At 41.8% G+C, this 14936-nt stretch overlaps 1 protein-coding gene across 4 annotated transcripts in view; it reads left to right on the plus strand.

The window, feature by feature from the left end:
• The window catches only part of NELL1 (neural EGFL like 1), a 391785-nt gene that overhangs the window by 105789 nt on the left and 271060 nt on the right, over window positions 1-14936 (plus strand). For all 4 annotated transcript variants that reach the window (XM_080983235.1, XM_080983238.1, XM_080983236.1 and 1 more), the window contains exon 5: window positions 6563-6659. In XM_080983235.1, the coding sequence (XP_080839361.1) occupies window positions 6563-6659 (97 nt within the window). The remainder of the gene's footprint in view (window positions 1-6562; window positions 6660-14936) is intronic.

Raw genomic sequence — 14936 nt, forward strand, 5'->3', positions numbered from 1 at the left:
AACCTTGTCGTGTCCCTTTTTCTATCTTAAATTCTTCTGTCACCACATTATTTACAATTAGTTTAGCCTTTTGTTCTGAATAAATTGCACTTAAACCGTTTTCAAAGCCTTGGCCTACCCCCATCCCCTGTAGGTTCTTCTTCATAAAGCTCCAAGAGATATTATCAAAAGCTTTCTCCGTGTCCACAAATATCAAAACAGCTTTAGTATTTATGTTCACTTCTAATTTTTCCAAAATATTAACTATATTCCTCAAATTGTCAGACAAGTGTCTTCTTATTTTGTTTTAAACTGGTTTTATTGATAATTTTAATATTTCTTGTAAATCACATAGAGATTTGATTACAACAAAGTGGCATATACCTTTTGTCAACCAACCAACCAACCAACCAACCAACCAATGGATGGTTATTCAGTCGTACATTACTTTTTGATGTACATGAGTACATACTTTTTATTGTGTAACTTGTACATATCCCATTTATGGAGTGTAAAAACATTCTGTTGTTTTCAGTAGGCTATTTTATTATTAGCAAGTCATACTGAATCAGGAACCCTGTTACAATCAACAAAATATCTGACTAGAAACTGACTAGTCAAAATGGATTAATGACAGAACTTTTAAATATCAGAACATGCACTCTAGTAATGTGTGGTGTGGGGGTGGACATGCAAGCATCCTAAAAACCACTTATATGGAGAAAAGGCACAGTAAGCCCTCTGTGTTTAATCTGAATGGATGACTGAAGGAGAAGGCAAATAGAGGCTTCACAAGTGTAATTAGAGCAGGATAACAATTGAAGAAAAATGAAGAGAGTCATTTGCCATTTACCCCCTATCTAATGAATGCAGTATTCTCAAAATATGCAGGAAAGAGGGGTTGTTACAACCTTCTTCCATAAACGGTAGTTCTTCGTTAAATTCCCATCAAAGCCTGAAACAAACCATTTGGGCCTGTATCTCATTTGTCTTCCTTATATTGTACTATTGAGCTGCAGTATAATACATGTCGATTTGTGTGCTTTTACATTGAAAAATTCATTCTTTTGTGACATTGAAGACAGATATTGTGCAGTCCCTTCAGAGCCCTACTCGGTCAAATAAATAAAAATCCAATACTCCCTTGTAAGGAGTGTTGTGGATAGCGGTACATTCCTTTGTTTTAAGCTTTGGGGCTTTTAGTGGTTAACAAAAGATGGAATTCCTCATTGAATAATGACAAGTGTTTTTAAAAGGCTACATACCGTATTTTTTTGCTCTATAAGACTCACTTTTTCCCTCCTAAAAAGTAAGGGGAAGTGTGTGTGCGTCTTATGGAGCGAATGCAGGCTGCGCAGCTATCCCAGAAGCCAGAACAGCAAGAGGGATTGCTGCTTTCACTGCGTAGCGATCCCTCTTGCTGTTCTGGCTTCTGAGATTCAGAATATTTTTTTTCTTGTTTTCCTCCTCCAAAAACTAGGTGTGTCTTATAGAGCGAAAAATACGGTACTTTCTACTAATACCATATAGGTAAAGAAAAATCTCTAATGTGAGAGTGTTATTCAGTGATTTGCTTTCTTAATGAGTATGTCAAAGGTTTTGCGAATTGTTGTATTCAAAGGAACTTACCCCTAGGTAAATGCATAGAAGATGAGAGCCCTAGTTTCCTAAAACAGTATTTGAGTAGAGGTTTAATTTTGAATTTGATGATGAAGAGTGGAGGTGTTTATTCTTTAAAATGTTGATAGAGATAATAAATAATACTTCCACAGTGTCAGTGATCTCCAAAATACTGTATTTTTCGTTCTATAGGGCGCACCGGCCCATAGGACGCACCTCGTTTTTTGGGGGGGGAAATGAATAAAAAAAATTCCCCCCCCCCGCCGCGGCTGCCGCCCCAAGCCTCGCGTGCTTCGGGCCGCAGGCTACCGCCCCAAGCCTCGCGCGCTCGGCGGGACCTCCTGCCGGGCGCGCAAGGCTTGCAGACACTCGCCTAAAGCATGGGGAGCCCTCCGGAGGGCTCCCTGTGCTTCGGGCGACAGGCTGCCGCCCCAAGCCTCGCGCGCTCGGCGGGACCTCCTGCCGGGCGCGCAAGGCTTGCAGACACTCGCCCGAAGCACGGGGAGCCCTCCGGAGGGCTCCCCGTGCTTCGGGCGACAGGCTGCCGCCCCAAGCCTCGCGCGCTCGGCGGGACCTCCTGCCGGGCGCACAAGGCGGGACCTCCTGCCGGGCGCCCCAAGCCACGGGACCTCCTGCCGGGCGCGCAAGGCTTGCAGACACTCGCCCAAAGCACGGGGAGCCCTCCGGAGGGCTCCCCGTGCTTCGGGCGACAGGCTGCCGCCCCAAGCCTCGCGCGCTCGGCGGGACCTCCTGCCGGGCGCGCAAGGCTTGCAGACACTCGCCTAAAGCATGGGGAGCCCTCCGGAGGGCTCCCTGTGCTTCGGGCGACAGGCTGCCGCCCCAAGCCTCGCGCGCTCGGCGGGACCTCCTGCCGGGCGCGCAAGGCTTGCAGACACTCGCCCGAAGCACGGGGAGCCCTCCGGAGGGCTCCCCGTGCTTCGGGCGACAGGCTGCCGCCCCAAGCCTCGCGCGCTCGGCGGGACCTCCTGCCGGGCGCACAAGGCGGGACCTCCTGCCGGGCGCCCCAAGCCACGGGACCTCCTGCCGGGCGCGCAAGGCTTGCAGACACTCGCCCGAAGCACGGGGAGCCCTCCGGAGGGCTCCCCGTGCTTCGGGCGACAGGCTGCCGTCCCAAGCCTCGCGCGCTCGGCGGGACCTCCTGCCGGGCGCGCAAGGCTTGCAGACACTCGCCCGAAGCACGGGGAGCCCTCCGGAAGGCTCCCCGTGCTTCGGGCGACAGGCTGCCGCCCCAAGCCTCACGCGCTCGGCAGGACCTCCTGCCGGGCGTGCAAGGCTTGCAGACACTCGCCCGAAGCACGGGGAGCCCTCCGGAGGGCTCCCCGTGCTTCGGGCGACAGGCTGCCGCCCCAAGCCTCGCGCGCTCGGCGGGACCTCCTGCCGGGCGCGCAAGGCTTGCAGACACTCGCCCGAAGCACGGGGAGCCCTCCGGAGGGCTCCCCGTGCTTCGGGCGACAGGCTGCCGCCCCAAGCCTCGCGCGCTCGGCGGGACCTCCTGCCGGGCGCGCAAGGCTTGCGGACACTCGCCGGGGCTGCAGGCTGCTGCCTGCAAGCCTTGTGAGCCCGCGGGAACTCCCACCGGGCTTGCAAGGCTTGCGGATAGCTTCCTGAAGCCTGGAGAGCGAGAGGGGTCGGTGCGCACCGATGCCTCTCGCTCTCCAGGCTTCAGCGAAAGCCTGCATTCGCTCCATAGGACGCACACACATTTCCCCTTCATTTTTGGAGGGGAAAAAGTGCGTCCTATGGAGCGAAAAATACGGTATATGCTTGGAGAATGGAAAATTGTTTTATTGCTCAAAGAGGTAAATTAGTTCAAGAGGACCTATGAAAGGGTATTATCTAGCAAAAGAAAAGAAAATTACTGCAGTATTAATGATTCCAACTTTGAATATGCTTTTTGCCTCAGTATTCTGAAGAATTAGAATTGATTGTAATTACAATGCAGGTAAGCTGTTCCTCCCCATAATTATAGGAATTACTCTCTTGAGTTCATTGAATGCTCCTAAGCCAAAAGTTTAAATGATTTTTTAAAAAATTATACCATACATTACTGTATCTGCTTTTATTTGGCATGGTCAACATCAGCTTGGAAGACTATATACTGCTGTATACTTGGCTTATTACAGCTATGTGTTGATTTTCTTTTTAAGGTTTCATAAAAATTATAGGTAATTTATGTTTCTTGAAATGTATGTGTTTCCAGACAAATAGCAAGCTACAACACAAACCAGTGATTACATTTAGTAAGGCCAGGCTTGAGCAGGTTAAAAAGCTAGATTGAGTGTAAATTCATAAAACTGAAATGGATTGTGTTGGCTCATAGTTTGTTTTGGAGGCTGTATCTCATGTTAATTTAAAAATATGATTGCAGTGCCTTTCATCAATTTCTTATACGTGTACACATTATCAGTGAAAAATGCTGATGTCTGGCAGAGCTTTACTGAATGGTAAATGGGTTTTTGTTATCTGAGAGCATTGCTTCAATACCCTTGCTGACCTCCTGTAACAATTCTGTGAGGCACTTTAAGGACAATATTGCTCAGATTCGGGCAAAGTTGGAATCTGCTACAGTTGGATCAAGTTCAAGGGAGGTATCCTGAGCACTGTCTGATTCATCTGTACTGGATTATGGCCTGAGGATGTGGAGAAGCTGCTTGAAGAAGTGTCACCAACCACCTACCCTCTGGACACTTGCCCATCTTGACTTCTTAGAGCTACCCACGGGGGTTGACTGGGTAGGTCCAGGATGTGATTAGTTTCACTGGAGGAGGGGGAAATACCATCCATTTTGAAGGAGGTGGTGTGGCATCCCCTCCTTAAGAAGACCTACATGGACCGAGAAGCATTAAACAACTATTGCTGAGAGGCAATTATTCCTTTTTGGGCCAGGTGCTTGAGCGGGTGGTGATGGTAAAACTTGAGGCACACTTGGAGAATCCAGGTTGGTTTCAGACCCCAACATGGCATAAAACTTCCTTGTTTACCCTGGTTGATGACATTTGTTGGGGGAAAGGTGGGGGGGGGGAGTGTGATTCTGTTCATTCTGCTTGATCTCTTTGTACCTTTCAATACTGTTGACCATGGTATCTGTGATCTTCGAATGAATGGTGGTACATTACTACTACTACTACTACTACTACTACTACTACTACTTCAGTGGTTCTGATCCAATGTCCAGGACTGTTTCCAGAATGTAGTTATGGAGTGCCGTTGTTTGGCACCATGGCAATTGTCTTGTAGTGTCCTGCAGAGTTGTCCCCATGCTATTTAACAACTATATGAAGCCACAGGGAACTGTCATGAGATTTGTAGTGGAATATAGGGGAATGTAGGGAAAATAGCCTGTTCTGGATGGTATTGCACTCCCCTGGAAGGAAGAGGTCCATAGCTTGGGGATGCTCCTGGATCCAGTCTTGTCACTGGAGTCTCAAATGACCTTGGTGATTTGATTTGATTGATTGTTATATTTTTATACCACTTTTCATTCAAATGAATAGCAAAGCAGATTACAAACAATAACATAATAGAACATCACAAATACAACATAAATCATATAGAATAATTAACAACACATCAGCAAAGCAATTACAATTTATAAAACACTATTAACAAAACAACTAACAATAAGCTAAACAGCACAATTACAACAAAAGCCATATGATACAATTCATGAAGTACTACAACATCATCTATAAAACAATATTAACACCATTAACAACAAAATGGCAACCATAAACTAAACCAAACACTGTTGAATTCATATACACATGCTTCCTACCCCCATTATTTTAAATCTTTCAGATGGTATGGTAACCCCGGTTTGTAAAGCCAAGGCATTTTTTTCTTTAATGTCTGAGACTATGACAATTTACAAACTGGAGCTTGCAAAGCTGCCAAACTATGAATTAAAGTTGTGTTCACTGTGGATTGCTGTTTATCTGCTAAATTTATAAACCATTGGAAAAACACATCTGTGGCTTTTGCTCCACCTCAAAAGTCTGCTGAACTTTGGAGTTGTTTGTAAATTTATGAAATTAAAAAACTGAATGTTGAATAGATGTAAGACAGGTAGACAAGCATTGCCAGATTATGGATGCTTGTGTACATTTGGAAGGCCAAATCATATTGTATGATGCTAGCAGAAGCCATGGTTCGAGAATAAAGATTCAAATCACTATATTCGAAGTTCCTCCAATTGCAAATATAATAACCACTCTTCCCTACTCTTGGTGTTTTGAAATGTTCAGAAAAACCTACTTTGTCAAGTATTGTGTATGGCAATCATTATCCTTTCTCTAACAACCACTCTTTGATGAATAGCTTTCTTCAATTGCTATGAATATATGAAATATATATGCATTTTATTGATTATAGATTAGTAATTCTTTTCTGTAATTGATATGTGTAAACTCTTTAATTATTATTTACTGATGTTTAATTTTACTGTTTACTATTAGATTCTAAATGATTATTGAATATTGCTTTATTTGATATACCGTATTTTTCGGCCCATAGGGCACACCGGCCCATAGGGTGCACCTAGTTTTTTGGGGGGGGGGAATGAAGAAGAAGAAAAAATTCCCCCCCAGGCGCGGGGCTGGGGTGGGGGAAGCCCGAGCTTCCCCCGACCCCAGCCCCCAGAACAGGCAGAACAGGCAGCTCTCCACAAGCCATTGGTTATGGGCTATCTCTGCTTACTTGCATGTACAGTATCTGTAATTCTCATGCGGTGATGCTTTATTTTATCTATCTCTGAAATCTATTTCTCTCTTTCTTTTTTTCAGTTGAAAATTAAGAAATGTGATATATGTTGTTATGTTGAGCCTTGGATAGCAACTTGGTATAAGTCTCACTGTGTGCAGTTTATCAATGAGTTTTAGTTTTTAATTTTTGTTAAAATTATAATCAAAAAGAATTTGGCTAATAGTAGCACTTTGCTTCACAGGATTTATGAACGTGTTATAGACCCTCCGGAAACAAATCTGACTCCAGGAAGCAATCTGTGGCTTGGACAACGTAACAGGAAACATGGCTTCTTTAAGGTAAGCCTGAAAAATGGAACCAAATGAGTTAACAGCAATATGGTGATGCATTCATCCTTTGCCTTTTACAACATCTGATCATTGGTGTTTTCATAGCAACTCTGCCATTTCATAGTTCAACATGCATGTGGATCAGCTACATGGAGTGAAATTTTCTGAACACATGAATTCAGTTTACACTCATTCTGTGCAACTTTTCCTTTGTAACTTGTTTTGGATCAACTTAAAGGGAATAAGAAATGTGAATCTTTATGTCACAGCATGGAGTCAATAATTATACATCATATGCTCTCTGTAATCAGAGGTGTATTGTGGTTATAAAAATATGTATAGGTTATGTCTTGCTTTCTATATATTGGGTTTGGGCTGAAGTTCACACGGCTGCACCTGAACTACTTACTATTCTCATGTGTGTGGGCAAGCCTGATAGCCTTTCATCCCACTTGCTATTTCCTGACCTTCTTCTTATCCTTCTCATTCAGTTTTTCCTTATCTTTAGTCTCTAACTCCTGAAACAATCAAAATATGTAAACATATGGCCCTTTCCCAAAAAAATCCTTCCTGGCTAGAAGGAGATAATTTCTTAGCAGCTTGGCTGTCTCCACATATGGATAAGTCGACAAGGGAACTGAATTATATCCCATATCAAGTTTATTCTAGTGCATCTGGTGGATAGCTTCATGGCCTACTCAGCTGAACCTGGCATAGGGAGAAAGACATGCTTGCTACTGGCTCATGGACAGTGAACTACTGTACTGGAACTGACATTCAGTCCAAAACTTTGGGGAGTGAAGTCCAGAATGGTGCTGTCTAGTTCTCTACATGGGATCCAAAACTTTGGGGTTTACTACCCTATCCCATAGCATTGGTCATCCTAGCTGGTCTTCTCAACTGCTCAGTTCTGCCTGCTCCACGGGAGATGGTGTTGGTTCTGTTGCCAACCTAGGTTTGGCCAAAATCTTCTCTATGACGGAAAGACAAGTAGCAAAATCAAAAACATTCTCAGTTTCTTTTCTCCCCTACTTTCTAAATTCCCCCTTCCTTTTACGCAGCTTCCAACAGAAGTAGGAGGGCATTAACATCAACCTCAATGTACTTTTCTAACAAATGAAAGATAAGTAGGTGTTTTTGGGATGGGAGTGGGACTTGTAGCCTTCCGTGGCTACAGGAAGCTTTCCTAAAGTCTGATCCTGGCTGAACTCTGCTGGATCCTTTACCCTCCCATGCAGTGGACCAAAGAACAGAGGGTAATATGTAAAACAAAACATTAGGAAGCCTCTCTCACCATCCTCATATTTTCTCCTACTACTGCTCCCGCAAACAGGTGCACTGTTTGGCTTGTTGGGCCCACTGGCTAATAATGAATTCTGGCACTCATGCTTCTATGGCTCCTACTCCCAGGCACCAGCAAATGTGCCACCAGCATTGCAGTTTGAAGCAGATGCCAATGCCTTTCTCATCCAGCTGTATGTGTAGAGACCCCCCACCCACATTACCCAACTGGTTTTGGGGTGCAAGGGAGGTTGCAATGGGTAAGACTACTGCAGCAGGTTTTAATATAATGCAGATAATTTTTGTAGCTCTTTTGTCCACCCACTCCTCATTTAAATTAAGGTGGAGAAATGCCTTCTTACCTGGACTTTATTTCTCCATCTAACAGCTGAGCTGTCACCGTGAAGTGAAATTGATGGCATTATTTTATTCTACAGCTGTTGGTTTTTTAACCTCAGCTGCTTCCCATAATTCTGCAGATGGTAAACATATGTTTATGGGTATATAGCAAAAAAGGAACAGGGGGAGTAGTAATAGTTATATTGGTTTTGCCCATCTTTAATTCTTTTTTGATACAGACAGCCAGAGTCTAAGAACTGAGGGATATTATGCATTTATAAATTAATATTTCTACGCATTAACGCTTTAGAAACAGCAGGATAGCTAATGATATGATAATGAGCTGCCAGTTTTTATTGATCATAATGTAAGTCGACATGTGCCTTTCTTTGCTGTATGGATGCCTGAATATTTTACTAACTGTCTGCAGGGCAAAACTACATAATTGGCTGTATTTTTAAGCTTGCTTGTGAGTTTTATAAGCTTTACACTTTATTCTTGTTGTTACCCAATGCAAAAGCCTATGATTTTGATAGTTTATAAGCACACATATCCCTTGTCCTTATATTTACATACTCAGCAGGACCCCCTTTTTCTTTTGAAAGCAATTTGTTTCAGTGTTTCAGCATATACAAACCCTATTTTGCTCAGTGTAAACAGAGATCTGCAGGGAAATAAGAATGTTAAAAAAAGAATTGTATTTTTCTTTTGTATCTGCAGAGGAATTGTGCTAACAATTGTGTCTAAAAAGCACTGAATATTATTATCAGCATTATACTGATAATAGCTATTTCAAATCTATTAGGCGTGCAACAGCATACTTCGCTAATATGTTTTCAGTTCATTTTCTGCTTTTGTTCTTAATGGGAAAACTCTAAAATTGTAGCATTAATACACACTTGGAGACACAATCTTCTCTTTTCTTTCACACCTACTATGTTTTCCTGATGTACGCTTACCTGATAAGTTCTTCATTTTATATTGTCTTTCACACAGTGTAAAAATCAATTCTGGAAATCCAGTGGAAATTTAGTGCTTCTTTCCATGTTCCAGAAAAACTCTGTTTACAAGCATCTTAGCTTGGAAAATCACGGGAGTTTTGCACTGTAATTCCACTTGATGAAATTTGGGGCAGTATCCTGGCATACAGTTCTTTCCTGCTGTTTAAAATTTAGTGTGACATGGCAGTATATTGATCAAAAAGCCACAGTGCCATAATGCAACAGGTACTGTAGTGTAAAAGGAACACTAGAAATTGGAACAGAAGTGTTAGCATTATAAGCAGTAAAACTAGCCCAATAAACTAACAACAACAACAACAACAATTTTTTATTTATACCCCACCAATCTGGCTGGGTTGCCCCAGCCACTCTGGGTGGCTTCCAACACCCGTAAAAATAATAAAACATCAAACATTAATAGTAACATTCAGATCCTATATCAAAAGTCACAATAACTTTAAAATAAACAGCTTATATCAAATGAAGCAATATTCATCCATTAGAATCCAATAGTAAACAGTAAAATTAAACATCAGCGAATAATAATTTAAACAGTTTACGGTCATCAGTTGCAATAAAGTATTACTAATCTATAATCAATAAAATAGCAGCAAAGCACAATGCATAAAATACCACAAAACGTACAAAACCATGTAAAAGGATCAAATTGAGAAACACGGACACACAACTTACAAAATTATTTTTACAAACTATCTCTGAACTCCTCTCTTCCCAGCTGCTTCTGCTGTTCTCAGGCTCCTGGGCCTGGAGGGTGGGGCAAGGCAGGTGGAAAAGCCATTGCCTGCAAAATGTCTCTCTCCCCTCAGTTCTTCCTCTGGAGGAGAGCAGGCCTCTTATAAAGACTCCTGGGGCTGGGGCAGGGCAGGTGGAAAAGCCATCTCCCCTCATGTCTGAATGTAGCTCCTGTGTTCTTAGGGGACACCCCACCCCATATGATGGTGACCTCCTGTCTTTTTCTTTTTTAGTTTTCAGTGCTTTTCATTAAAAAGAAAAAGAAAAAAAGATCTGACACTGTAAAGGAAAATCTCACAGCTACCCCTCATATTTGATAGAGCTCTGCATCCCCAAAACAGGTCCAGCAAATGCCTAGGTAACATTAATGTGGTTCAAGTTAGGGGGAGGTGAGATGGTTGCGCATGTTGCAGAGCATTTTAGGAAGACAAATGGTAAAATGAGTTAGAAAAGCGTAAAGAAAGTTGGTGAAATAAGTCAGTGTATTTGGCTGTTAACCAGAAGGTTGGTGGTTTGAGCCCACCCATGGATGACTGTGGGCAGGATTCCTGCTTTTCAAGGGGTTCAACTAGATGACCCTTGGGGTCCCTTCCAACTCTACAATACCATGAAATATGAGCATTCTGTTTTTGCCTCTTCCACAACACAATCTTATGAATAATTCTTGTAGATGGGGAGGAATTTTTTTGAATAGGGTATCTTTTTGAGTATTGCAGAGTAGTAGTATAGTACTCGTATGCCAGAGTAGGAAAACAAAGAAATTAGAGCAGTGTTTCTCAAACTTAGGTCCCCAGATGTTGTTGGACTACAATTCCCATCATCCCTGACCACTGGTCATGCTAATAAGGGATGATGGGAGTTGTAATCCAACAACAGCAGAGGACCCAAGTTTGAGAAAGACTGAATTAGAGTGAAGAGGCACCCCAAAGATAAATCATATATCATGTTAAAAGTATTTGAAGCACCTTACTTAAAAGAAGCAAGGGAGAAATGTAACCAAGAAGGCGGATTATTCTGTTCCAGTTCTCACATCTTCATCCTTGCCTTTCTCTCTGAAGCTATACTCACTGTGCGTGTTAGGTCCAAACCTGTATGACACACTCTTTGCATTAGAGCACTAGAGACACATGTGTTTTTAGTTATCCATCCTGAGTACATATTTATAAACTGGGATATTTCTGAGCCTGCATCAATAGTTTTGTCACTGATTGTATGAAATATATTAATTATGGATCCTACTGTATTTTTAACTGTTTTATTATAAGGGTTCATTTAGCAATGCTGGTGATAATGAACAAGTAGAAAGAAGTTCCAAGTTGTTTTAAAGTGTTTCCAATATTGAGCTTTAATGCTGTAACATGCCTTGGGACCTTAGAGTGAAGGGCATGTAATGATTGATTGATTGAATAATAATCTTGTCACCTCAGGTGTTGGAAGCAGAGATGAGGGGGCAGAAGTCTCCTCTTCATGATTTTCCACTTAATGTGGCAGCTTCCCTTACCTGCTTTGGTCAAAAACAGCAACAGCAACTGTTGACGAAAACAGTCATGCAATGGAATGCCATATAACTGCCCCTTAGATGCCACAGTAGCAGAAGGGAATTGTGCGTCACTCAGCTGCTTCCACAAGTGGGCTGGCATATGGCAAACCGTAATTCTGTACTAAAGCACAAAAAGTCAAGGGACCTGACACTTCCCCCTCGCTTAATGCTCACCATGCCTTTTCTCGTATGTCCGTGCTTCCTTCTAGCAGTATGTCATTTCTGTCAACCTTACTCTTGCTCCCGAAAATGCTCTTCTCATTTTATGGAGGTGAATTTTCATAGACAAGATTTTTTCAATGATATGTAATATTATTGCAAATACAAGACAATATCCACAATTCCTATAATCTGTGCAGTACGTTCTCTGACATAAGGCCCTGACACAGCAGCTGTTGCAATATAGGATGCTAGCTGGTCGTGTCAGTGGATATAACTGGAGGTAGTGCTATAGCTGTCGCTGTCATAATCCATTGAAGTCAAAGGCAGAGTACACACTGCAACTTGACTTTTCCTGACAAAAAAGCCCTTTATTTATATTTGACTAGTCATCTTGAAAACAGATTCTGGTAGTTGTATACCTGTTTAGGGAAGCTTTTAATATTTGATGAATTATTGTATTTTGACATTTTGCTGGAAACCGCCCAGAGTGGTTGGGAAAACCCAGCCAGATGGGCAGGGTATTATCATCATCATCATCATTATTATTATTATTACCATGGTGGCATCTAAAACCTGAAAGTGAATGAAAATGATACATGTGTATAAATAAGCTATTGGCATGCATAATAAAAAGAACATACCTTTTAAAGCATATAGTTCAAGGCTTAGAAACAGCGCACAAAAAACTGACATTAGCTAGGCTGCATGTTGCTACCACCGTCTCCCAGCTGAAAATGCTAAAAAAAATTCAAGATTAATGCTTAACAAACAAGCAAATGGTGGGGGGAGCATTTGTGATAGGTATATTTTTAACATTTACAGTCATACCTCGGGTTGCAGACGCTTCAGGTTGTGTTTTTTCAGGTTACGGACCCGCTGAAACGGGTTACTTCTGGGTTTTGGCGGTCACGCATGCACAGAAGCACTAAATCACACTTTACGCATGTGCAGACATGCCGCTGTGGGTTGCGAATGCTGCGGGTTGCAAATGTGCACCCCGCGTGGATCATGTTCGCAACCCGAGCGTCCACTGTATTCATTTATGTAGCAAATAGGGCTTTTTTCAGCCAGAACTTGCTGGAACTCTGTTCCAGCACCTCTCAGGTGGGCACCATTGCCATTATAAGAGAACAAGGGAGGCGAACATGGTGAGTTTCAACACCTTTTCCCAGAAAAATAGCACTGAGTAAGGCTATACACCCGTGGAACAAGTCAACAGGTGCTTAATGTTAAGCAAAGGCAGAATAAATCTTACTAAAGTGAGGTGAAACAGTTTGGTTGTGATGCACGCCTGGTGTGCTCAGTAGTTATTAATTAGGCTTGCTTTAACTTGGACTCCTCAGGCCATGATATCAGTGAAGCCTTGTACGTACTGCCTAGATGAGCATTTCAGTGTAGATTGAGATGCACACCCAGATATGACTTTACATCAGCTACATACACAGATATCCATGTTGTATTAGGGCAAGGGTTTGGGTTTTATTTATATGTATTTAAACATTGCCCTTCGACATCCATGTGTCTGTAGTTTTAATACATTGTTCAGTAGCATTCATTTTCAGAATCATATTACAGATTGCTTTGGAGGTTATCCCTACCAACTGACACTGTCTCCTCTCATTACTCATATGACTTCATCATTCTCATAGATGAAAAGGTTAATAAATGTTCTGGATAGTTATTTTCATTAATACTTTCAATTAATATTTGATCTTGAAATAACAAGCAGGAAGAGCTGCTTGCTGATTACCTTTTTGCTATCTGAGACAACGAGCGCATAAATGTTAAATGTTGCTGCATCTGCAAATCTTGGAGCACTATATTTTATTTATAGCAGGAGCTCACTATTCCAAGCAGGATATGATGTCTTCTATCTGCTCAGTAGCATCCATTTTTCTGTTGTACTCCAGCTGAAATAATGGCTTCAATTTCTGATGAAACCAATATTTTGATTATCAAAGGATAACCTTGACTGTAAACTTACTTTTCCACATAAAGTGGTGTGTGGGTGGGTGTTTTCAGTACACTTTATGTGCCTCTCCTAGATCCAGTTCATCATTACAGCATGCATGCCTATCAAAATTTATTTGCATTCTGAGGGTCTTAGCCTTTTTTGTTATCCAGTTCACATATGTTGACATGTCCAAGGACTGAAGACCTCAGCATTTGATTTTAAGGTGCAGATTTAATCTGAATAAAGCATCATATCACACTGAGGCTAATCAGTGGAAGAGGGGTGGAGAAACCTTTCTCTGGAATCATTGTACTATGAATGAGTCACCTTGTGAAAGTGGCTTCAGACTAGAATAGTTCCATTGGCATTTACTCTCTAATAGGCCTTTCAAAGGTTTTCGTTCATAGGGTTTTCATTGCTTGTCTTTGTGTATGTGTTTGTATGTGACTGACTGCAATTCACCATATGATTTTAGTTTATGTGTCCTTGAAAATAGTGAGACTTAAGCATTCTTAGCCACACTCTGGACTGTGGTGTTGAGTTTGGATCTTTACTTAATGCCCTAGGAATATTATTTGAAGGGCATGGTAAAAATAGTTAAGTGAAATATAAATTCACTAAACTTTTCATATAAAGTGAAAACCATAAGGTCTATGGCTGACCAGGCTTTGTGTTCAGAAATTTTTACAGTGGTGCCTCGCAAGACAAAATTAATTGGTTCTGCGAGTTTTTTCGTCTTGCGAATTTTTCGTCTTGTGAAGCACGGTTTTGGAAAACCTTCAAAAATCACCAAAGTCTTCAAAAACCTCAAAAAAGGCTACCACACCGCGTGCTATGAGTTGCTCCTCGAAGTCAAGTCGCAACTGCACCTCTTCAAGCAATGCACCCTGGGTATTAACGGTTTTAAGAAAAAGGAAACAAACTTGCAAGACCTTTTTGTTTTTCGTCTTGCGAAGCAACTCAAAAAACGAAAAACTCTTTCATCTTGCGAGTTTTTCGTCTTGCGAGGCATTCGTCTTGCGAGGTACCACTGTACTTGCCAGAACAGTTGTTACTTATTATGTTTTACCATGAGGTTCCAGAATGGGCTCTAAAACTTTATTCCCCAAATCAATAATATTAACATTTCTATTTTTAAAATCTGTAAATATTTTGTCAATTAGTTTTGTTAGATCAAGCAGTATGAACCTACAATATTGTATTTGGTTCTCATTTTTTAATATGAAATTAATAAATAGTGAATGACCAGGAAATAT

This window comes from Podarcis pityusensis (genome assembly GCF_964106645.2).
Source record: "Podarcis pityusensis genome assembly, chromosome: 1".
NCBI classification, from domain to species: Eukaryota; Metazoa; Chordata; class Lepidosauria; order Squamata; family Lacertidae; genus Podarcis; species Podarcis pityusensis.